Source organism: Engystomops pustulosus, chromosome 6 (assembly GCF_040894005.1).
Source record: "Engystomops pustulosus chromosome 6, aEngPut4.maternal, whole genome shotgun sequence".
Lineage (NCBI taxonomy): Eukaryota > Metazoa > Chordata > Amphibia > Anura > Leptodactylidae > Engystomops > Engystomops pustulosus.
Genome location: NC_092416.1, coordinates 21,401,510 through 21,428,221, shown reverse-complemented (window position 1 = coordinate 21,428,221; position 26,712 = coordinate 21,401,510). Strand labels below are relative to the sequence as shown.

Genomic DNA, 26,712 nt, shown 5'->3' with positions numbered 1-26,712 from the left:
TGAGGGGTGCGGGGTTCCTGTATGAGGGGTGCGGGGTTCCTGTATGAGGGGTGCGGGGTTCCTGTATGTGGGGTGTGGGGTCCCTGTATGTGGGGTGTGAGGTCCCTGTATGAGGGGTGCGGGGTTCCTGTATGTGGGGTGTGGGGCATTTTCCTGGCAGGTGGAGAAAAGAACAATGAAATAAGTCATTTATTATTTATCAGAATCTTTAATAATTTACCTTCCTCAGAACAGACGGATCTATAGAGTAATAAGCCCGAAGGCGCAGGAGGTGGAGGCCTCACAGGGGGACATCAATGGGGTTTAGTGATCTCCATATGAGATCATCTCTCATGTCGGATCCCCTGACATCTCCCCATCTCCTCCCAGTCATTCTTATGACTGTTCTATTCATATCTTTTCTTGGGGACAACTCTGCTGGTGTGAGGAGATGAAATATATATATATATATATATATATGCGTTTCAGTAAAACCCCCCTCCCATATTCATTTGGATGCGTTTAAAACATGAGAAAAACGCCACGTGGGAAGGCACCTTGAGGGTGGCTCTCTTGGCTACTTTTAGGTCGGCACTGGTGGCTATGCCAAATGAGTGGCACTCTTGGCTACTTCTAGGGTGGCACAGGTGGCTCTGCCCCATGAGTGGCTCTGTTGGCTACTTTTAGGGTGGCACAGGTGGCTCTGCCCCATGAGTGGCTCTGTTGGCTACTTCTAGGGTGGCACTGGTGGCTCTTCCCCATGAGTGGCTCTGTTGGCTACTTCTAGGGTGGCACTGGTGGCTCTGCCCCATGAGTGGCTCTGTTGGCTACTTCTAGGGTGGCACAGGTGGCTCTGCCCCATGAGTGGCTCTGTTGGCTACTTCTAGGGTGGCACTGGTGGCTCTGCCCCATGAGTGGCTCTGTTGGCTACTTCTAGGGTGGCACTGGTGGCTCTGCCCCATGAGTGGCTCTGTTGGCTACTTCTAGGGTGGCACAGGTGGCTCTGCCCCATGAGTGGCTCTGTTGGCTACTTCTAGGGTGGCACAGGTGGCTCTGCCCCATGAGTGGCCCTGTTGGCTACTTCTAGGGTGGCACTGGTGGTTCTGCCCCATGAGTGGCTCTGTTGGCTACTTCTAGGGTGGCACTGGTGGCTCTGCCCTATGAGTGGCTCTGTTGGCTACTTCTAGGGTAACACTGGTGGCTCTGCCCAATGAGTGGCTCTCTTGGCTACTTCTAGGTTGGCACTGGTGGTTTGGCCCATGAGTGGCTCTGTTGGCTACTTCTAGGGTGGCACTGGTGGTTCTTCCACATGAGTTGCTCTGTTGGCTTCTTCTAGGGTGGCACTGATGGCTTTGCCCCAGGAGTGGCTCTGTTGGCTACTTCTAGGGTGGCACAGGTGGCTCTGCCCCATGAGTGGCTCTGTTGGCTACTTCTAGGGTGGCACAGGTGGCTCTGCCCCATGAGGGGCTCTCTTGGCTACTTCTAAGGTGACACTGGTGGCTATGCTCCATGAGTGGCTCTCTTGGCTACTTCTAGGTCGGCACTGGTGGTTCTGCCCCATGAGTGGCTCTGTTGGCTACTTCTAGGGTGGCACTGGTGGCTCTGCCCTATGAGTGGCTCTGTTGGCTACTTTTAGGGTAACACTGGTGGCTCTGCCCAATGAGTGGCTCTCTTGGCTACTTCTAGGTTGGCACTGGTGGTTTGGCCCATGAGTGGCTCTGTTGGCTACTTCTAGGGTGGCACTGGTGGTTCTTCCACATGAGTTGCTCTGTTGGCTTCTTCTAGGGTGGCACTGATGGCTTTGCCCCAGGAGTGGCTCTGTTGGCTACTTCTAGGGTGGCACTGGTGGTTCTTCCACATGAGTGGCTCTGTTGGCTTCTTCTAGGGGGCACTGGTGGCTCTGCCCCAGGAGTGGCTCTGTTGGCTACTTCTAGAGTGGCACTGGTTTCCCTGCCCCATGAGTGGCTCTGTTGGCTACTCTCCATGGGTGGCTTCAGGCACTTAGACCTTAGTGAAGATACTTTTGGCTGTGCCCCATAAGTGGCTCTGGTGGCTGCTCCCTAGTGGTGGCTATGATAACTGATCCCCAGTGGTGGTACTGCTGGCCGTGGATAGCACTAATGGACAGGTGAATCTGATGTCTTCTCTCCTGGTGGGGATCTAATGGCTTCTTCCCTGGAGTGGCTCTGGTGACTTCTCCTCATCAGGTGTCTCTGTTGGCTGTTCCCTGTAGTGGTTCCTCTACACACATGAAGCTTATCTTATCTTCATCCTCTCTGTCAGTAAATATACAATCTATAGCACCACGTTTATGCTGGGGAGAGGTTGGGTATAGTCTCCTGCAATATATCAAGTAACAGGAACCTCCTTCCTCCATCATCACTACTTTGATGATATCAGCCGCTGCCAGCCTCTCGAGGGTTAAAGCCCGCCGTAATAAGATTATTTAAGATACAAATGCTCCAGACACACAAGAAACACACATGGTTAAAAAAAAAATTATAGAAATAACATGTTTTATTGGCGCGTCTGGGGAACAAGAGCGAAAAAAAACCTAATTTGCATATATTATCCATGCTCATATATCATATATAGATCTATCCTCTTACAGCCATTTAATAATATAGATTTATGTCACATGCTATATACAAATAATTTAAAGGGGCGGGGGTCACTTATTCCCCAATGTCCACCCAATTAACCCATTCATCCATGGAAGAGAGACCTGCAGGAGAGCGGCGGTGGTAGATTGCTAGCTTCATAGATTAATATGAAGACGGGTCAGTTTACCCATAAACCCTTGGGGGTTGGGAATTTTTCTTTAATTGGTTTGACTTCGTTTTTGGTTGCTGCTTATATATCTGTATCTATATACCAACAAACTAGATGATGAGGGGTGGGGGAGGGGAGGAGGTAGCCTGCAGCTATGTGCTAAGACTTGATGTAAGGTGTCTGCTCAGCTATAGCGCCCCCTGTCTGAATCTCTTTGTGCATCTCACTCTGTGTATTGGGTTGGAAGTGTCTTGGAGTCAGTCTTCTAGGAGGAAGAATGGAAGCTCTGTGTGTTTTTGGTGGTGGGGATAGGGGTGTCACGCAGGGGAGAGTCACGCATGCATTGAACACGCTATCTGGGACATTGACATTGATGGGTGGGGGGCAAATTCTTTCCATTCCCCATCGTTATATCACGAGGGGGAGTCCAGAGACTGAATCCAGCAGCAGAATTAAAGGGTGGAGGGCTGTAGACTATACACTTCCGGCTGGAGCTGAGGAAGAGACAAATAAAGAAGGATGAAAAGGTTCTATTAAACAGAAGATGTCCAAAAAAATCTGGCACCACACTCGAACCATCTGAGAAATCTGACACCATGCACCACCCCTCTGCAAAATCTGGCACCATTCACCGTGTCCTTCGAGAAATCTGGCACCACACTCGAACCATCTGAGAAATCTGACACCATGCACCATCCCTCTGTAAAATCTGGCACCATTCACCGTGTCCTTCGAGAAATCTGGCACCACACTCGAACCATCTGAGAAATCTGACACCATGCACCACCCCTCTGCAAAATCTGGCACCATTCACCGTGTCCTTCGAGAAATCTGGCACCACACTCGACCCATCTCACACCTTGCACTACCCCTCTACAAAATCTGGCACCAATCACCATCTCCTTCAAGAAATCTGGCTTAATGTGCCACCACTTTTTTAAGAAATCCGACACACTACCATCTACATACTACTAAGATATTTGGCGTACTGCACCATCCTCGTCAAGAAATCTGGCACCATGCACAACCACCTGCAAAAAAAATTGGCACCATGCACAACCACCTGCAAAAAAAATTGGCACCATGCACCACCTCCTTGAAGAAATTTGGCACCATCACTTCCTTTAAGAAACTGGTACCAGTCTTTTCAAGAATTCTGGCGTATTACAGAAGCTCTTTAAAAAAAATATGATGTGATCCACCAGTTCCTTCAAGAAATCTGACACCATGCACCAAATCCTTCAAGAAATTTCTCACAATAGGCCACCTCTTTTAAGAATGCTGGCAAAACGCACCACCTTCTGAAAGATATTTGGTCCACTACGCCAACTCCGTCAAGACACCTGGCACCATATCTAATCCCTCTAAAAATCATGTACCAACTACTTCAAGAAATTTGGCACCACAGCAAATCCCTTAAAGATATGAGACCATACACCAACTCCTTCAAAGCAAAGTGACATATCACACAATCTTCTTCAAAAGATCTGGCATCCTGAACCACCTCCTACAAGAAATCCGGCACCACGACTGACCCCTCTAAGAAGTCAGGCACATTGCACCTCCAGCACCACTTCCCATCATCTCCAAGAAACCTGGGACCACATTGCTCTTCAGTCACAGCTTTCATCCTCCTTAATGAAATCCGCCAACATCTTACTCCACAATCATCAAGAAATTTGCAACCCCTTCAATTCCCTTCAAGATTACTGGAAGCAGTCCCATTGTCAAGTAAGAAATAAAGAAAGAAATAAGAAAATGTGGCAGTTCCTACTTGAAGAAATCGGGTACCATCTTAAAGGAAATCTACCATTTGATTTGATGCATTATGAAGCAAACACACCTTGAGAATACTGTAGCTACACTGATGCAGAAACATATCTTGTTTGATCATTGAACTGGGTGGTTTTGCTGAAAAAATAATAATAAAAATATGATAATGATGCTCTGTTGCTCCGGTGGCTGCCCCGGTGCTTCTCCTCTTGCCCTAATTATGCACTGGTCCAGAGAATGATGCAATCACTGTGTTGTCCCTCACAGGCAGAAGTAATCAATCACTGCATCATCCTCCATTTGCTGTGTATGAGTCATCCAGCTCAGGTTGATTAGTCATGTCTGGACAGCTCAGGAAGCTCCTTATAATATGTTTATGTTACGCAGCCAGTATGCACCCAGCTTTCACGAGGTACTAAATTTTATAACTATTTTTTGAGCAAAACCACTGAAACAAGATATGTTTCTGCATCAGTGTAGCTACAGCATTCTCAAGGTATGTTTGGTTCATAATGCATAAAAACAAATGGTAGATTTCCTTAAAAGTGATTTTGCATTATACAGAAAGCACAATGATTTGAGTGAGAATTGTGCAATACTTCATTTGTCCACTGGTGTCACTGCAGAGCAATAAAACACCTGCTGAAGTGGGCCGATCATTGGGATTCCTAGTGCCTGGATAATCCGATCAATCACCTGATCATCATTCTTACAACGTAAGGGCACATTCACATGGCCGTCTGCGGGGACGTACATGCGGCCGCAAATTTGCGGCCGCATGTACGTCCCCATAGACGGCAATAGTGGCGCGGCGCAGATGCGGTGCCACACATGTGTGGCACCGATCCGGCCCGCACACCGCAAAAAGATAGAGCATGCTCTATCTTTTGTCGTGTGTGCGGCCGTGCGCCACTATTCTCTATGGAGGGAGGAGGGGCTGCCTCCTCCTCCTCTCCAGCACACGGCGGTATGCCCGCACGGCGGGCATACCGCTGTGTGAATGTACCCTAAGATTGCAGCCCTGGTTTCCACTTACTTTGAGTTTGTAGAGGCTGTCGTCCGTCAGACTGGGATCCACTGTGGGAAAAAGATTACAAATTTCAAAATTTGTTTTGGTAATAGGTAGGAATGAATGCCCCAAAATGAGTTTCAGTCCCCTAAACTTTGGTCTAAAGATAAGCAAATTAATTTTTAGATTCAGTACGAATATTTGCCCTGTATGAATCATTGTTGTCCCATTTGCTCAGGAAATTGGTTCTTGCCATTCGTATCCGCCTTTCCAGTATTGCCGCTGATGGCTCCATTCACACTGTACTTCCTGGACGTCTCTGGCACCACCTGAAACCTTAGGTAAGGCCACTCAGCCCATGGCCACTCAAACCACCCACCAAATTTTATACTGAGAAGGGTCTTCAACCATGAAGTCCTGGTACAACTGTTCCTACTCTCAATACACATGTACACAAGAGCCATTTCAGGACTTTTGTAGGTCCACAAAAGGTCTTGCAAACCATAGATTGAAAGCAGCACAAGGGACATATCCTTCATTCCCCAAGAAGCTATAATAGTCATACAGCTCATCTGCCCCTGAGTGGTGACCCGCCTCTCCTGTAGTGTCAGGAGGTGCTGGGCATTGGAGACCAGCAACAGCAGGACCAGAATGGAAGAGGAACAGGAAGTAGTAAATACAGTTTTATCATGTTACTGGTTCTTAAAAAGCACCTTTGAAACTAACCCACAATAACTCATCTTTGAAAACTACTAATAAACTTTATTGTCCCTCGGCATGCCTGGTGTTCCACAGTCCATTCCTAAAGTTGACTCATCATCTATGCATATTCATGTTCTTCTAGCTTAGCCACGCCTCCAGCTTCCTGATTGACAAGGGATCTACTATCTCTTCAGCGGAGTTAACTCAGTTCTGCTACATCATTCACCCCTTCCATCTGGAAAGATTTATCAGAAGTGTTCTAGTTGCTGTTCTAGTTGCTTATGGAAACCAATCAGAGTTCAGCTTTAATTTTTTTAACTGCTGTGAGAAAATAAAATTTGAGCACTGACAGTTTTGTTCTCAGAGACTGCTGATGAATCTCCCCTGTTGTCTGTCTGTGACTAAGTTGCTGAAGATAAATCGGCTACTCATTCACCCCTCCTTCAGGAATCCTCTTCAGCATAGTCACACAGCCAGCGTCATATTATGAGAGAAGAATGAGCTGGAGGTGCGGCTAAGCAGGAAGGAGCATGAATATGCTGGACTCACCTCAGAGGAAAGTCGATGATCAGACTCACATGGGGTCATTTGCTTAGCTGGTGAGTCAACTTTATGAAGGCTAGTGGAACTTTACAGGCATGGAGATGAACAATATAAGGATAGTTGTGCTGTTGGATAATAGGAGTTTTGAAAGATATGTTTAGTTAGTGTGTGTTAGTTAATCTCATAGACTCCCTTAAAGCATCATTTTTACATATTGGGAAGCCCCAAATAGTCATGGAAAGGCCTGGGTTAGAATTCCAAGGCCCGATGGTACAGAGACTTGGATCCAGTACCATAGGATGTAGTGGTTTCTTTTATGGGGTAGGCAGGACCTGGTACCATAGGCTGTAGCTGTTTCTTTTATGGGGTAGGCAGGACCTGGTACCATTGGCTGTAGCTGTTTCTTTTATGGGGTAGGCAGGAGCTGGTGCCATTGGCTGTAGCTGTTTCTTTTATGGGGTAGGCAGGACCTGGTGCCATTGGCTGTGTCTGGGCACTTTGGAGGTGTAGGGATCTGGTATCCTTACTGATATTTCTTAAAGGTCCAATTTTCTCAGTGCAGAACAAATCCCAAAATAATTGATTGATTTTGACCCTGACCCCTCATTGATTAATGTGATATTTTACTGTAACTTGTGAAAAAAATTAAGTGAAAAAAGAGCTGACCCCTTGAGGTTCAGTTTCACCAAAACGGATCCTGAAATTTCGGTCTGGGTTCAGCTACCTGAACCTGTACACTCACATACACTTGGAACACCCAGGTTTCAGCACCGATCATGGGTGGTACCAGCAGAGGGTGGAGCTTGCTAAAGTCTGGGTTCGGTTCTCGATACCCGAACATGCAATGTTTAGCATGGACCCAAACATCATGGGTTCTGGTGCTCTGATCCCTATTTGTAACAAATACAATTTTACAACTGTGTCCCAGTCATCTGTAATCATGAACTGTCCTGTCTGCTATGTACATGGTTAGAGGGGTACTACCAAGTTGCCGAATGTGCTGCACAGTGCCCCCGGTGGCCATTGTACAGAATTGCAGTGTTTGAGATTTGCTGCATTATTGCACCTCCTCCCTGTTGGCGGCTTTTGTGAATACATTATTTTTATCCATATTGATAACAGAAAACCCTCCCAGGTTATTGGCATCCTGAGGGGCGAGGAGTCTATGCCCAGCACAGGACGCCGTCCCCAATGCCATTGAAGCCGTTCTGAATTATTGAAGACGATTTAGGGACGACGCGGGAGACGCTCCTTTTATAAATATAACATTTCTGTCTGAGCCTGAGCCCCAGCTGCTGGCGGATGGCATAAAAGGACGGGCTGATTCATTATAGAAGCTGGCACAGCGGGCGCCGGGACTCAGGTTCACCCACAGCCGACCACTCACTGAGGACGGATTGACAACAATTACTTGTCTGGAAAAGCTGCCATTGTTGGCGATGCTCCCACGCTGGCGCTGTTATGCCGCATTCATCCTGCCCTGCAGGGGGGGGGGCAACAATGAGACGGCGAGGGAATATTCTAGAATTGTTCCACAGAGTTTTAGTCTAAAGTTTAAGGAAGATAAGAAATAGCCGGGATATTTAAGCAGGGGTGGGGCAGGGGTGGGGCATGGGCGGGGCTTATCACTTACTTTGGATTCCTCTGTTTACATTTGAATTTGTTACCTGTGGAATAATGGGAGAAACATTGTATCAAATATATAATAATTCTTAAAACTTCAGAATATATGTGTGTTGGTAGTAGCAGCAGGAATATAAAAATACATTTATATTCCAGGATTGTAGCTTCACCAAGTGCACTGGGGGCGGGAAGGGGGGTCCTCACACTGCTGTGCTCTTAGCTCTATGCATTGAGTTGCACCACAGCCCCTCTCTCCTGAGTATAAAGTTGGAGGCTTTGTGGTGAAAGTGACAGCAGTTACTCAGAGCAGACGTGACAATGTAGAAGCTTAACGCAGAGAGCTAAGAACGCAGAAGTGTGAGGACATTCCTTTGGTGCAATCAGACCCAAATAAGATTGGGGGTGGGAAAGGGTGTCCTCACTCTGCTGTGCTCTTAGCTCTATGCATTGAGTTGCACCACAGCCCCATCTGTCCTGAATATAAAGTTGGAGGCTTTGTGGTGAAAGTGACAGCAGTTACTCAGAGCAGACGTGACAATGTAGAAGCTTAATGCAGAGAGCTAAGAGCACAGAAGTGTGAGGACATTCCCTTGGTGCAACCAGACCCAAATAAGATTTATTTAAATGTAATCTGTCAATAATAGTGTGAAATGTAAAGTTGCAGAAAATATTAGGTTTTGGCACAGGAGAGATTTTTAATCAACCTCTGCAGGATTGTAACTCGTCCAGGTAAACTGGAGGAGTGTCCTCACACTGCTGTGCTCTGAGCTCTATGCATTGAACAGCTCCCTTCCACTTTGTAGCGAAAGCTGTTGTAGGTTTCTTGGTAAATACAGGTCACAGGCGGATGGTGGAGCAGCTCAATGCAGAGAGCTAAGAGCACAGCAGTGTGAGGACACGCCCCCAGTGCACTTATCGTAAAATGTAACACAATGGTCACAGCAACAGAAATGCATGATGATATGCAGACCAGCATTTTAAAAACTACAGAAAATATGCGGTAACACGTCACAAGACAACAAGAGTTTCTTCATATACTGACAGCAAGCAGAGATAACTAACATTTTAAAGAATGTATGTTAAAGTCGTTCTCCAGTAACAGCGCCACCCTTGTCCCCAGGTTGATTTTGGTATTACAGTTCTGTAAAAGTGGATAGAGCCAGGCTGCAGTACCACATACAACCTCCAGACAGGGGGGTGCTGTGTCTAGAAGATTATAAATAGGATAATATATAGGACACTTACTAATAGCGGTGACGATCCCCAGTACAAACATGACAATGGCCAGAATAAGCCCGGTCATCCTAAGAGTGTCATAATCTGAAGAAAATCGGAGAAAGTTAGAGAAGTGATGAGAGGCAGCATGAGAACAAGCGGCTGCTATCACCTGGATGTATAGCAGTCACCCTAGGTGGAATTATGTGAGTACTATATGGTTGTGTTATATACATCTTCTATATAAACACTGCATGGCTGTATTATACGAGTATTTTATGGCTTTATTATACGAGTGCAGTATGGCTGTACTATACAAGTGCAGTATGGCTGTACTATATGTGTACTGTATGGCTGTGTTATACGAGTACTGTATGGATGTATTATACGAGTATTGTATGGCTGTATTATATGGGATCTGTATGGATGTATTATACAAGTATTGTATGGATGTATTATACGAGTGCTGTATGGCTGTATTATATGTGTACTGTATGGATGTATTATACGAGTATTGTATGGATGTATTATGCAAGTACTGTATGGCTGTATTATATGGGATCTGTATGGATGTATTATACAAGTATTGTATGGATGTATTATACAAGTATTGTATGGATGTATTATATGGGAACTGTATGGCTGTATTATATTAGAGCTGTATGGCTGTGTTATACAAGTACTGTATGGCTGTATTATGTACAGTTGCTCCCAACCATTCAAGATTTTGCGTTCCAGGACCTGTCACACTGCAGCAGGAGTTATGTCCCAGCTCTCAATTCTATCTGTGTCCTCCATGTGGGAACATATGGGAGTACTGCATGGCTGTATCATACAAGTACCTTATGGCTATATTATATGAGTGCTGTATGGATGTATTATACAAGTACCTTATGGCTGTATTATACGAGTACTATATGTCTGTATTATATGAGCACTGTATGGCTGTATTATAGGAGTGCTGCATGACTTTATTATACTAGTACTGCATGGTTGTATTATATGAATACTGTATGGCTGTATTATACGAGTACTGTTTGGCTGTGTTATATGAGTGCTGCATGACTCTACTATACTAGTACTGCATGACTGTATTATACGAGTGCTGTATGGCTATATAATACATGTACTGTATGGCTGTATTATATGAGTACTGTATGGCACGAGTGTTTTATGATTATATTGTACATGGCTTGTGAGTGCTGCTTGGCTATATTATGCAAGTGCTGTATGGCTGTATTATACGAGTGCTATATGGCTGTATTATGCAAGTGCTGTATGGCTGTATTATACGAGTGCTGTATGGCTGTATTATACGAGTGCTGTATGGCTGTATTATACGAGTGCTATATGGCTGTATTATACGAGTGCTATATGGCTGTATTATACGAGTGCTGTATGGCTGTATTATACGAGTGCTGTATGGCTATATAATACATGTACTGTATGGCTGTATTATATGAGTACTGTATGGTACGAGTGTTTTATGATTATATTGTACATGGCTTGTGAGTGCTGCTTGGCTATATTATGCAAGTGCTGTGTGGCTGTATTATACGAGTGCTGTATGGCTGTATTGAATGAGTGCTGTATGGCTGTATTATACGAGTGCTGTATGGCTGTATTATACGAGTGCTGTATGGCTGTATTATACGAGTGCTGTATGGCTATATTATACGAGTGCTGTATGGCTGTGTTATACGAGTACTGTGTGGCTGTATTATACGAGTGCTGTATGGCTGTATTATACGAGTGCTGTATGGCTGTATTATACGAGTGCTGTATGGCTGTATTATGAGTACTATCTGGCTGTGTTATCTGAGTGCTATACAACTGTCTGAGTGCTGAATGGCTGTACTGCACATGTGTTGTATGGTTATAATGTACAAGCCCTATGAGTATTGCATGGCTGTATCATATGAACAATATATGGCGGTGTTACTTACAATCATTTGTATTATTATGGCAGTGTATGACGCCATTATGGGTTCATAAAGGTAACTACTCACCATAGACAAAAGGGTCTTCATTTCCATATATGTTAACTGTCAGGAAGAGATAAAAGTCAAAGTTAGAATTATACAACAATCACATGACCTATAAAATCAAATAAACTGATAAAAGCATGTATGGCATCCCATCATTACACAATGCCGGGGAAAAAACACCCAAATGCTCAAATCACCACTTTTTCCAATTTTGACTCACGCCAAAAGGTTAAACTGTTCTCACAATGGTATCAATTAAAATGTCAGCTCCTCCAACAAAAATACAACTCCCCGCAGCACAGTATAAAAAAGTTACGGTTTTCAGAATATAATCAACAACAGAAGAAAAGAAATGCAATGTCTCGGAAGACCTTGCCCTTAAGAGGTTAATTATTCTTACATTAAATAGTTCTGTTGGCACAGATGGGTCAGAATGGGCAATCGATTTCATACAATAAGAAAATACAGGGCATTAGCAGTTGTGGTCTGAGCCACTGGGTATTACTGTAATAGTCATAGCCCTCTATCTAGATATACAAAATTTAAAGTGGACCTGTACAAAAGGTACAATATACCCAATAGCCACTGTGCTCCCGATCAATTCAGAGTTTGAATTTCCAAAATCCGTCCACCTGATCCAAAGATATGGCCTCTAGAAGTTTAAAAGAGTATTACCTCCTTCTAGCCAAGGGGGCAGTGACCTCTTACTTCCTCAGGGGTGTGACCATTACCTCCCCCTTGGCTAGTATGCACTAATTCAAATATAAACTTCTGCAGGTCATATCTTTTGAATGGCTGGGCGGATTTTAGTAAAACAAACACCAAATTGATCAGGGGCGCAAGGGCTATCACATGAGGTCATTTAGAGCATTGTACTTAAGGTCCTTCTTAAGACCTGGTTGAGAACTCACCTCTCCTGGCTCCAGCAGTGGTCTCTGCAGCTCTCGCGGTTCGGCACGCGTGTTCCCATCTCTTAGGATGCGCATGTGCCATTTCGCAAAGCTTTAAAGAGCCAGCATGCCGATAATTGGCGCTAGCCTGCTGCCTTCCCAGATAAATTCCCAGCCCCTACCTGTGTCCCCTGCCGGATCTTTGAGCCTTTTCCATTGAGAAAGCTCCCCTGCGACAATCATGAGTATTCCTTCATTCCTGTGTGTTCCTGCTCCTGACTTCCCGTGTTCCTGTTCCCATGCTCCCATGCGTTGCAGTCCTTTTCTGCATTCCGGTTCCCATCTTCCTGGATCTCCCATAGCTGACCCCGGATTGGACTTGACCTTGCATCTCTGGCGCCTGCCCTGACCCTGTGCCTGGACCTGGCCACGAGACTGTCTCCTGCTAAGGTACCTCGACCTCGGCTGCCACAGCGGGCTAGTCGCAAAAGTGGGACGACCTGGTGGTACCCTGCCACAGCAAGTCCAACCTGCTTTGCTGCAGGCTCTGGTGTAGACCAGGTACCACTTAGACTCCGGTCCCAGATGTCGGCTAGTTCCACCTCCCGTGGTGGTCCAGAGGATTCACTGATCCCAAACCCTGACAGAGACTCATGGGCATTTGGGTCCTGGATACCGATTAAGTGTCTCAATAGTCATCCCATCTCTGAGTATTTATGGTTGTTAGAAGGAGGCAGTATGGTCCCTTTTACCTCCCTGAACTATGACCTTTGCAATGGCGCCTTAACGCCGTCCTCCTTGGCCTTTGTATAGTGACAGCTATGAGGAAGAGATAGGATGAACAGATCTTATGCAGTCAGTTGCCTCGAGCCTCGGTATCCTTAAAGAGTCCCTTGTGATCCTTAAGGGTAAAGTTCACATTCATCCTGGTATTTGAATATGTAAATTTGTAAATAGCTCCCGGGAAAATGAAATGTAAGTAATTCTCTTTCCCAGAGCTTCTCGCTTGGAAAACTTAAAGGGGAAATGTGACTGCGGGATTTCCCAGGACCCTTTCATTACATAACCTCATCTTGGGGATTCTGCAGTCTTACTCTCAGGGGTGCGGTTATTGCATGTGGAGACCGCCAGTAGCAATGCTTCCTGGGAAATGATATGCAAATTAACTTGCCTACCGGTGTGGATTATTAAGTCATTCCAGATGACACAGGCAAAAAAGGGAACAAAGCCCCAGGAGTTTTACAGCAAGAGCGCAACGTGAGTTCAGGCTCCTTAAGAGCATTAATTCCCGGAGGTCGGGGGTAAAAGTCTACAATTGATTTCATTTCGAGGTGGTAGAGTCTCCTTTTAGCTCTGTGCTGGGAATCTAATGGCTGCGGAAATTTATGTATGGTTACACATCCCGGATCATAGACTTCTAATGCTCGATGAGTCTGAGAATTCAGTTGCTATGCGGCCGCTCGCCACTAGGGGCGCACCGGAGCTTGGAGATGTTTACTGAAAATAAACCAAATTATGCAGCACAACAATGTTAATTAGTCTCAGAGCGATGGCGGAAGATTGAATTAAGAGACGGGATCGTGCATCTCATTTCATGCCGCTTGTCTTAAAGGAAACCAGAATTAAAGGAGCCAGGCTGCCATATACACAGTGTACTGGGGGGGGGGGATAACAGGGAATTATATCTGGATTTTACACTCCAAGTGCAAAATTCACAGTATTTACCATGCAATGTGAATGATGGAAGGAAGAAGCGTTATTCTATGTAGCTCTTGTGCCAAAAAATACAAGCAAGGCCTATAAGGCCAACGTCAATGTCCGACCATTTTAACAGACATGATATATAGGGGGTTTTCGGGAATTATACAGACAAGGGGGGTCATTTACTAAGGGCCCGATTCGCGTTTTCCCGACGTGTTACTTGCACTTACCTTCACCAGGAATAGGCCGGTGAACTTCAGGGCATTCCAGCGGGCCTTGGGGAACTTCAGCGCAGCAGCGCCACCTGGTGGACGTCGGAGGAACTACCTTAGTGAATCCCGGCCAGACCCGAATCCACCGCAGAGAACGCACTGCTGGATCGCGAATGGACTGGGTAAGTAAATCTGCCCCAGTGTATCAAACACAACCTATTAGATTTCAATGTGAATCAATGTCCGACCATTTTAACCAACATAATGGGGCACATTTACTTACCTGGTCCATTCGAGTTCCAGCGGTGGCTTCTCCGACGAGTGTTCGGGTCTTCCGGCGATTCATGAAGGTCCTGCGCCCGATGTCCACCAGGTGTCGCTGCTGCGCCGAGGTCCGCCGAGTTGCGTCGGAGTTCACTGATCTCTTCCTGGTGCATGTGAGTATGGCCCGTGCGACCAATTTTTTGTTTTAAATGCTGTGGTTTTTCCGAATCCGTCGGGTTTCCGTTCGGCCACACCCCCTGATTTCCGTCACGTGCATGCCAGCACTGATGCACCACAATCCGATCGTGTGCGCCTAAAACCCGGGGCAATTCATGGAAAATCAGCGCAAATCGGAAATATTCGGGTAACACGTTGGGAAAACGCGAATCGGCCCTTAGTAAATGACCCCCGATATGTAGGGGCTTTTCGGGACGAGGTCTCATTCCAGAAGAAAACACAACCTATTAGATTTCAATGTGAGTCAATGTCCGACCTTTTACACAGGGTTTGTAACATGATGTGAAGGGGTTTTCTTGGAATTAAATGGATGAGGTCTCAATCCAGAAGAAAACAATGCATTTAACGCCACCTACAGTATTACGGTAGATTTCAATGTTAGTCAATGTCCGACCTTTTAAACAGGGCTTGTAACATGATGTGAAGGGGTTTTCTAGGAATTATACAGACAAGGTCTTATTCTGGAAGAAAACAATGCAACCTATTAGATTTCAATGTTAGACAAAGTTTTTAAGGAATTATACCTCACAGTAGCACTAGTGTTACATCTTTCTTCTCCTGGCGAAAAAGCTTATGTATATTATACCCAGAAGGAGATGTTACAAGACCTGATTAAAGGGTCGGACATTGACATTTTTTCCTAAAAAGTAGCTACATTTTGAACATTTTTGTGGATACTTTTTCCCAGTTATATAGTATAATAAACCATATTGTAGTATAACAAACCATACTGTAGTATAATAAACCATATTGTAGTTTAATAAAGCATATTGTAGTATAATAAACCATATTGACCACATTGCTATACAGGGTGTGTAGTGAGGGGGTCTTACCCATATGGGGAGGGGGCTTTTACCTTTTGCTTTATGCTACTGCATTTACACTTGTGTGCGCCGTATAAAAGAAATGGGTTTTTGAGACAAGTAACCATAGAAAGTGTAATGAATCCTTCATAACTGGACTAAAAGCTCAGATATGGAAGGATCTGCCTGGGAATAAGGGGGGGGGGGGCTGGAGGAGGATAGGCAGCACTTTGGGGATTTGAGAGGTCAGTGGGGAATCCTCAGCGCGTCTCATGAAGCTTCTCTCATTCACCTCCTTGTAGGAAGACATTGAGTCAGCACATTCACACCTGACTGGTCCCGACAAGAGCCGCAGGAAAGGCGTCCATTATCCCCGGCCTCCCAGGCAGCGGCGCGGACGCACTCCACCTATCACATCACATTGGAGAGAAATCTGATTTCTGAGCGTACATGTGCAGTGAGCGAGAAAAATTATCGGAATATATGTATGGACTCACCTATATGTTCTATGACCTGGATCATCTAAATATATTATTTTTTTAAATGTATAATATATTTTTGAATATATTAATGTATTACTATTGCTGTCGTTAATTATTATTATTATATTATTATTATTATTTTGTGATAATATTACTAGACTTTTAAGTAATATTACGGTAGATAATATATTCAATATCCCCGCAGACAAGTGTCTTATGTCCAAACCTGAAGTGACATTAATGAAATCCTGAGCAGTAAACATCCAAACACTGTCCTTGGCGAGGAAGTGAAGGTCACTGTAGTGATTTGGATACTTTACTGAGGCAGCATTTTTAGAAATTGACTTTTGGGATGACATAATGCAAATAGAGCTGGCACTAAAATGGGATGTCCACATACTTTGATTAAGTGTCCTTTTGACAAGTGAATCAAAGGACATCTCAAGAATACTGCAACTTGATCAACACTGCTCTGTGCTCTCCTATAACCCCGCTCATGTAAACTACTATAATACTGCACTTTATGTACAAGAATATAACTACTATAATACTGCCCCCTATGTACAAGAATATAACTACTATAATACTGCCTCCTATGTACAAGAATATAACTACTATAATATTGCCCCCTATGTACAAGAATATAACTACTATAATTCTGCCCCCTATGTACAAGAATATAACTACTATAATATTGCCCCCTATGTACAAGAATATAACTACTATAATACCGGCCCCTATGTACAGGAATATAACTACTATAATACTGCCCCCTATGTACAGGAATATAACTTCTATAATACTGCCCCTATGTACAAGAATATAACTACTATAATACTGCCCCCTATGTACAAGAATATAACTACTATAATACTGCCCCCTATGTACAGGAATATAACTACTATAACACTGTCCCCTATGTACAAGAATATAACTACTATAATACTGCCCCCTATGTACAAGAATATAACTACTATAATACTGCCCCCTATGTACAAGAATATAACTACTATAATACTGCCCCCTATGTACAGGAATATAACTACTATAATACTGCCCCCCTATGTACAAGAATATAACTACTATAATACTGCCCCCTATGTACAGGAATATAACTACTGTAATACTGCCCCCTATGTACAAGAATATAACTACTGTAATACTGCCCCCTATGTACAAGAATATAACTACTATAATACTGCCCCCTATGTACAAGAATATAACTACTATAATACTGCCCCTATGTACAGGAATATAACTGCTATAATACTGCCCCCTATGTGCAAGACTATAATTACTATAATACTGCCCCTCTATGTACAAGAATATAACTGCTATAATACTGCCCCCTATGTACAGGAATATAACTACTATAATACTGTCCCCTATGTACAAGAATATAACTACTATAATACTGCCCCCTATGTACAAGAATATAACTACTATAATACTGCCCCCTATGTACAAGAATATAACTACTATAATACTGCCCCCTATGTACAAGAATATAACTACTATAATACTGCCCCTATACACAAGAATATAACTACTATAATACTGCCCCCTATGTACAAGAATATAACTACTATAATACTTCCCCCTATGTACAGGGATATAACTACTATAATACTGCCCACTATGTACAAGAATATAACTACTATAATACTGCCCCCTATGTACAAGAATATAACTACTATAATACTTCCCCCTATGTACAGGAATATAACTACTATAATACTGCCTCTATGTACTAGAATATAACTACTATAATACTGCCCCCTATGTACAAGAATATAACTACTATAATACTGCCCCCTATGTACAAGAATATAACTACTATAATACTGCCCCCTATGTACTAGAATATAACTACTATAATACTGCCCTCTATGTACAAGAATATAACTACTATAATATTGCCCCCTTTGTACAAGAATATAACTACTATAATACTGCCCCTTATGTACAGGAATATAACTACTATAATACTGCCCCCTATGTACAAGAATATAACTACTATAATACTGCCCCCTATGTACAAGAATATAACTACTATAATACTGCCCCCTATGTACAAGAATATAACTACTATAATACTGCCCCCTATGTACAGGAATATAACTACTATAATACTGCCCCCTATGTACAAGAATATAACTACTATAATACTGCCCCCTATGTACAAGAATATAACTACTATAATACTGCCCCCTATGTACAAGAATATAACTACTATAATACTGCCCCCTATGTACAAGAATATAACTACTATAATACTGCCCCCTATGTACAGGAATATAACTACTATAATACTGCCCCCTATGTACAAGAATATAACTACTATAATACTGCCCCCTATGTACAAGAATATAACTACCATAATACTGCCCCCTATGTACAAGAATATAACTACTATAATACTGCCCCCTATGTACAAGAATATAACTACTATAATACTGCCCCCTATGTACAAGAATATAACTGCTATAATACTGCCCCAATGTACAAGAATATAACTACTATAATACTGCCCCTTATGTACAAGAATATAACTACTATAATACTGCCCCCTATGTACAAGAATATAACTACTATAATACTGCCCCCTATGTACAGGAATATAACTACTATAAGACTGCCCCCTATGTACAAGAATATAACTACTATAATACTGCCCCCTATGTACAAGAATATAAATACTATAATACTGCCCCCTATGTACAAGAATATAACTTCTATAATACTGCCCCTATGTACAAGAATATAACTACTATAATACTGCCCCTATACACAAGAATATAACTGCTATAATACTGCCCCAATGTACAAGAATATAACTACTATAATACTGCCCCCTATGTACAAGAATATAACTACTATAATACTGCCCCCTATGTACAGGAATATAACTACTATAATACTGCCCCCTATGTACAGGAATATAACTACTATAATACTGCCCCTATGTACAAGAATATAACTACTATAATACTGCCCCTATGTACAAGAATATAACTACTATAATACTGCCCCCTATGTACAAGAATATAACTACTATAATACTGCCCTCTATGTACAAGACTATAACTACTATAATACTGCCCCCTATGTACAAGGATATAACTACTATAATACTGCCCCCTATGTACAAGAATATAACTACTATAATACTGCCCCCTATGTACAAGAATATAACTACTATAATACTGCCCCCTATGTACAAGAATATAACTATAATACTGCCCCCTATGTACAAGAATATAACTACTATAATACTGCCCCCTATGTACAGGAATATAACTACTATAATACTGCCCCCTATGTACAGGACTATAACTACTATAATACTGCCCCCTATATACAAGAAATACTTCTATATTACTGCCCCTTATGTACAAGAATATAACTACTATAATACTGCCCCCTATGTACAAGAATATAACTACTATAATACTGCCCCCTATGTACAAGAATATAACTACTATAATACTGCCCCCTATGTACAGGACTATAACTACTATAATACTGCCCCCTATGTACAAGGATATAACTACTATAATACTGCCCCCTATGTACAAGAATATAACTACTATAATACTGCCCCCTATGTACAAGAATATAACTACTATAATACTGCCCCCTATGTACAAGAATATAACTATAATACTGCCCCCTATGTACAAGAATATAACTACTATAATACTGCCCCCTATGTACAGGAATATAACTACTATAATACTGCCCCCTATGTACAGGACTATAACTACTATAATACTGCCCCCTATATACAAGAAATACTTCTATATTACTGCCCCTTATGTACAAGAATATAACTACTATAATACTGCCCCCTATGTACAAGAATATAACTGCTATAATACTGCCCCCTATGTACAAGAATATAACTACTATAATACTGCCCCCTATGTACAAGAATATAACTACTATAATACTGCCCCCTATGTACAAGAATATAACTACTATAATACTGCCCCCTATATACAAGAAATACTTCTATATTACTGCCCCTTATGTACAAGAAATACTACTATAATACTGTCTCCATCTATGAGAATATTACTTCCTACATAAATATTTATGCTGTTTATTAGAACTAGAATTATTACTATGGTCGGGTGTTACTGGTTTTCTCTTGCTATGTTGAGTACTTGGTTGGGGTTTCTACTTTTTGTTGGTTTTGCCGTCACTTGACTTTTTGTAGCGTTGGAGGCTTCAGCATTTCTCAGATTATTCTCACACAACTCTCCGTTTATCACATGAATAATAATGTAAGAATCCTGCACACGGCTCAGTGGTCAGGGGATTCCTGTGCTACGAGATGTGGAATTAATCCTGAATATTGATTTATTTTGGCAGTAAAGGGAATATAGAGCCGACACTCTGTCAGATTAATGGTGATGTCATCAATGTGACCGATTGGGTATTGATTGAGGGGCAGATGTTTACTACGAGATTGTAAAGAGAAGATTGAGAGTCGTAATTTGGACAATCTGCATATGTGATTGATCCCTCTCGCTCCCTGTAGGAAACACTTGCATCTAATGGGAAGGACATAAAAATACGACGAACATTCTTCCAAACCCCCAAGTTTTCATAGTTTCATAGTTTCTACGGTTGAAAAAAAGACACTTGTCCATCAAGTTCAACCAAGGAAGGGAAGGGATTGGATGAGGAAGGGATTTAGGGGAAACAATTCTATATAACATAACCATCTATGTTATTTAGGTGTAAAAAGGCATCTAGACCCTTCTTGAAGCTCTCTGCTGTCCCTGCTGTGACCAGCGCCTGAGGCAGGCTATTCCACAGATTGACCGTTCTCATAGTAAAAAAGCCCTGTCGCCTCCAGTGATTAAACCTTGGTTTCTCCAAACGGAGACAGTGCCCCCTCGTCTTTTGATTTGATCTAATCTGAAACAACTTACCACCATATTTTTTGTATGGACCATTCATATATTTAAATAAATTAATCATGTCCCCTCGTAGTCGTCTCTTTTCCAGACTAAATAAATCTAGTTGTTTTAATCTTTCCTCATAACTAAGACCCTCCATACCCCTTATCAGTTTTGTGGCTCTACGTTGAACCCTCTCCAGCTCCAGGGCATCCTTTTTATGGACCGGTGCCCAGAACTGGACAGCATATTCCAGGTGTGGCCGAACCAGTGCCTTGTATAGTGGTAATATTACATCCCTATCACGAGAGTCCATACCACTTTTGATACATGTCAAGATCCTACTGGCTTTAGAGGCAGCTGATTGACATTGCATGCTGTTATTCAATTTATGATCTACTAGTACCCCCAGGTCCTTCTCAACAAGGGACTCACCCAGATTTACTCCCCCAAGGACATATTTTGCCTTTGGATTATTGGCCCCCAGGTGCATAACCTTACATTTATCCACATTAAACCTCATTTGCCAAGTGGATGACCAAACATTCAGTTTGTCCAAGTCACCCTGCAGCCTATGAACATCCTCCATAGACTGTATTACACTACACAGTTTGGTGTCATCTGCAAAAATAGACACAGTGCTATTAATTCCTACCTCTATATCATTAATAAATATATTAAATAGTAGTGGGCCAAGCACAGAACCCTGGGGTACACCACTCATAACTGGTGACCATTCCGAGTAGGAATCATTGACCACAACTCTCTGGATACGATCCTTCAGCCAGTTTTCAATCCAATTGCAAATGATTTCTGCCAAACCAATAGCCCTAATTTTACCCATCAGGCGTCTATGAGGGACAGTGTCAAATGCCTTTGCAAAGTCCAAGAACACAATATCCACAGCTGCTCCTCCATCCAGGCACCTGCTCACCTCTTCATAAAAGCAGATAAGGTTAGTTTGACAACTTCTATTCTTAGTAAACCCATGCTGGCTGTCACTTATTATACTATTTGATGTCACATACTCCAGTATGTAGTCTTTTACTAACCCTTCCAATACTTTCCCCACAATGGAAGTTAAGCTTACAGGCCTGTAATTGCCAGGCGAAGTTCTAGAGCCCTTTTATATATTGGCACCACATTTGCCTTGCGCCAGTCACTTGGCACCACACCAGATATTACAGAATCCCTGAAGATTTTAGCCAGCGGTACAGCAATAACAGAACTGAGTTCTTTAAGAACTCTGCGGTGTAACCCATCTGGTCCAGGAGCTTTGTACACATTGATTTTATTGAGCTTAGATTGGATAATGTCTACATTTAGCCAGCCTAGTATATCACAGGATCCATGACCCGCACTGACACCACCCAAGTCAGAAGTTCTCTCTTCTATTGTATAAACGGAGCTAAAAAACCTATTAAGTAACTCCGCCTTCTCCTGGTCTCCAGTCACCGATGCCCCATTTTCAGAATAAAGGGGTCCAACCTGTTCTGACCCATTTTTTTTTGCATTGATATACCTAAAAAATTTCTTGGGATTTGTTTTGCTATCTTTAGCTACCTGTCTTTCATTTTGTATTTTGGCTGATTTGATTTCTTTTTTACAGATTTTGGTAAGTTTTTTGTAAGTATTGAAAGCCTCAGGTGACCCGTCAGATTTATATTTTTTAAATGCCCTCTTATATCATCAGCTCCCGAGACCCTAATGACCAGAAGCGGAAAAAAAAATATGTTGATGCTGCTGTTGTGGACTGAATGCCCCGGTAGTGTCCTGGTTTTGACTTTTTAACTCAGGTACTTTCACTGTACTACAGGGAACCACCAGGTTGCTACCTCTTGGAGTAATCTACATTCAGGCAGGTCAAGAAATTCAAGAAATGATTGACAGCAAAGGAACAGAAGTGGTCAAGTCCAGGACAAACAGAATTAGGTCTTTTTTTATACCTCCTGTTCTAAAAAGAAAATCTACCACCAGATGATGCAACAGTAAAGCAGTAAATGGTTTACAAATATCGTATGTATTCAACCCTGTGCACATAAAAATATTCATATTCAAATCTACACAAATGAATGAAGTTCCCTCATGACCACAGGTGGTACATGAAGGTGTCAGAAGCTTAAGGAAATGTGTATACTATATAGGTTCCTAAAATCACAGGGCCCTCCAGGTGGTCAACCGAGCTCCTTTATGACCACAAATGAAAGATTATGCTGTAAAAAATCCATTAGGAAATGTACATATGGACTGAATACTCAGAGGACTCAACCAAAATCAAGAACGACTTCATCCTCTACATAGCATGACTAAGCTCCAAGTACAATGGACTCCATGCTATGCAGGGACATAGGTCTTACGCCAATTCCTTCTCAGTTGAGAACCACTATGGTCAAGCTCCTTTGACTCTAGGGAAGTCCATGTGTACCTGTTATAGACCCATTGATAGTTGAAGAACCTATGACTGATGTATATGATGATGCCACCTATGGCCTAATGTCTTTGTAGATGGCTGCATCCTCTCTAGATCTACTATTTGGTCAGAGTGATGTTGCCATCTTTGGCCTCATCTCATTCTGGACAATAGCATCATCTCCAGATCTACTATATGGTCAGAGTGCTGGTGCAATCTTTGGCCTAATTAACATGGTGGATGGTGGCACCTTCTCCAGACCTACTATTTGGTCAAGTGATAGTGCCGCTTTTGATCGAATAGTAGGTTTGGAGAAACTGTCGCCATTCACCATGAGATTAGGCCAAAGGTGGCAGCGCCATCGTGACCAACTATTAGGTCTAGAAAAAGTACTACCAGTCACCATGAGATTAGGCCAGAGTTATGGTGCCACCTTTTGGTCTATTCCCATGGTGGATGGTGGCACCTTCTCTAGACCTACTATTTGGTCAAGTGATAGTGCCGCTTTTGATCAAATAGTAGGTTTGGAGAAACTGCCACCATCCACCATGAGATTAGGCCAAAGGTGTCAGCGCCATTGTGACCACATATTCGGTAAAGAAAAGGTGCTACCATTCACCATGAGATTAGGCCAAAGATTGCACCAGCACTCTGACCAAATAGTAGGTTTGGAGATGATGCTATAAGTTATGGTGCCACCTTTTGGTCTAATCTCATGGTGGATGGTGGCACCTTGTCTAGACCTACTATTTGGTCATAGTGTTGGTTCTAGTTTTGCCCTAATCTCATGGTAGGTGGTGGCACCTTCTCCAGATTTGGTCATAGTGGTGGTTCTAGTTTTGCCCTAATCTCATGGTGGATGGTGACTCCTTCATACATCTTCGTCCTCACGTGACATGCCAAGCATCCTGTTCCATTCATGGTTTCGATGATGGGCACAGATAGATGATCCCACACATGATGGAAGGTAGGAAATTCCATGAGTATATGATCCGGAGTAGTTGCTAGGTGACTGACCAGACGAGGCAAGGAGCCTTGGAGAAGTCAGAGCCAATTAGTAAGGTGATATCGTTACTGAATGTGAAGCTATTTCTTTTTATAGGTCAGCGCTTTGGTTCAGCGCCTTCATTACTGCTGAATACATTATAACATCTGCACAGCCTGGCACCAGCGAGCGGCACTAGGAGGGGCAGCGGGCATCCTTTATTCTTGGAGAACGGATCAGTGAAGCTCAGGAGATCCCATTCCGGGAGTTCCCTCGTGGAGGCACTGGGAAAATCCTAAGCAGTCGGCAGCTCCATAATTCATTCCAGGCTGATTTATACGTCTTCTAGATAGAGTCTTGGGTGCTCAATGCCAGGACGTGGTGATGCATCAAAATTGGCAGAAATATGAGTTTTATTAAGGAATATTAAGCCAGAATAGAGAATAAAGCATCCTAGGAGGGGGATCCTAATATGACCCACATCAGGGTTTGGAGGACCACGTGCCATCTACATCGGTGGATGCCCATAATTTCTAATGCAGATGTGTAATTCTTATTTCTCCTTGTGGAGGCGCTGTAAGATAATATTTCATGAACCATCCTATAGAAAGAAGCTCATTCACATGGCAGGATCAACTACTCTTGGTGGAAGCATCTACATCCCCAGAAAATGGAGCACATGAGCTTAGGAGGGGTTCCCAAGACCCATATCTAGAACAGCTCTGTAGGACCACCAGCCTCCATTCAAATCAGTATTAATGGGAGCTGTGTAATTCTTACTTATCCCTGCGGAGGCGCTGTAGGATAAAAAGGAATCTACACCATAGATGCCCCCCCTACCTCATGGCAGCGTTAAGTCAAGGTGGGTCCAATAGCAATATCAACTAGTCCTGGAGGATTAGGACCATCCATATCCATATATAGAAATCATGGTCCCTCCAAAAACGGTATATTGTACCCCGTAATCACTACCGGTCGGAATATAATTCTCCCTTGTTGTCATAGAGTCAACTCAATCTTATGGATCATTATGGCCATTATTATTTACGGTCCTGTCAATCATTTTTATGGGGTCACTTCAACAATTTCTGGGGTCATATCAATAATTTTTGGGGGTAACCAACAATATTTCGGGTCCCATTCATCAATTTTTAGGATTCATCAGCTCTAAAGTAGATTAGCAGCTGCAGATTAGATTGTACATTCCTCATTCCGACCATCGGTATCATCATCGTTGTTGTGTTTGAGCTCTAGCACAGGCAGCGGCGTGGTACAGAATGAGCTTTCTAGTAACCCTTTCCCCTCCTCCATTCATCTTCTGCTTCATTTCCACCCTCCGGCAGATCCTGCACCGTCTTCTATCATGCTGCCCCGATCTGTCATTCTGCAGAGAATCTAGGATGCAGGGGGGCCCCCCATGTCACCCCCCTCTACTGCCACCATGCGGACCCCAAGCCCACCTCACCCCCTAAAGTGTGACAATCCCTATTGACTGCAGAGAACTTTACATCATCCTCTAGAATGGACCTTCTATAGATTCTGCATAGTCAATAGCCCCCCTAGTATTCATCCGGAGCCCCCCACCACCAACCCCTGCAGTGCTGCTCCATTATTAACCCCATGTGCTCCTGCCAGGAAGAGCTACTCAGCTGGGACACTGCAATGCACCTGCAATAAGGATGGAGGAGGAACCTACTGCAGAGGAAACAATCATCCCTGCAGAGGACCTGCAAGAAGAACCGCAAAGACCGCACCGGACCCATGCAGAATCCCATTAACCCTTCAGTGCCCTATAAATGGGTTTTTTAATCCACGGAACCTCATGTAACAAACAAATCTTTAAAATTTACAAACATTCTAAATTCCAACCCCACTTGGCCCCTAAGGGTAACACTTTCCCCCCCCCCCCTCTTTTTTCCGGTCCTACCTGTTCCACTTCTTTCGGTTGGGGTGGCCATACTGTACCGCAGGAGAGGGCGACACTACCTGTCCGAGTGCCAAGGTGTGGAGTGCGCTGCCAATCTATGGGATGCTTATTGATGCCCTGTATGGTTTGTGCATGGGCAGACAGGATGCCAGGAGTCAATGCATGTAGCAGTGCCGAGTGCGTTCTGCAGGGTCAGTAATGGATGTAGTGTGGTGCACCGGCTTTCTGCTGCAGACCTGAAGTCACACAGCTGGTTAAGGTGGGGAGGGAGAAGAGGAGGAGGAGGG

The 26,712-nt window shown here is 43.3% G+C and overlaps 1 protein-coding gene across 1 annotated transcript; it reads right to left on the bottom strand.

The window, feature by feature from the left end:
- Nucleotides 1–2,478: 2,478 nt before the first annotated feature.
- LOC140134641 (sodium/potassium-transporting ATPase subunit gamma-like) lies at nucleotides 2,479–26,712 on the bottom strand. The gene is made up of 6 exons (XM_072155106.1): nucleotides 26,426–26,712; nucleotides 11,626–11,661; nucleotides 9,647–9,721; nucleotides 8,412–8,445; nucleotides 5,561–5,601; nucleotides 2,479–3,245 (listed from the first exon to the last, which is right to left on the bottom strand). The coding sequence occupies exons 1-6, from the start codon at nucleotides 26,454–26,456 to the stop codon at nucleotides 3,226–3,228; spliced, it is 237 nt and encodes a 78-aa protein (XP_072011207.1). The 5' UTR covers nucleotides 26,457–26,712; the 3' UTR covers nucleotides 2,479–3,225.

What these genes read in the sequence shown, in the direction of transcription:
- LOC140134641 (XM_072155106.1), bottom strand. Translation starts at nt 26,456, where the DNA reads ATGGCCACCCCAACCGAAAGAAGTGGAACAG. An exon ending in TGAAGACCCTTTTGTCTATG is followed by an intron (nt 9,722 to 11,625) that starts GTGAGTAGTTAC and finishes GATTTTCTTCAG; the next exon opens with ATTATGACACTCTTAGGATG. An exon ending in ACAGCCTCTACAAACTCAAA is followed by an intron (nt 3,246 to 5,560) that starts GTAAGTGGAAAC and finishes TCTCTTCCTCAG; the next exon opens with CTCCAGCCGGAAGTGTATAG.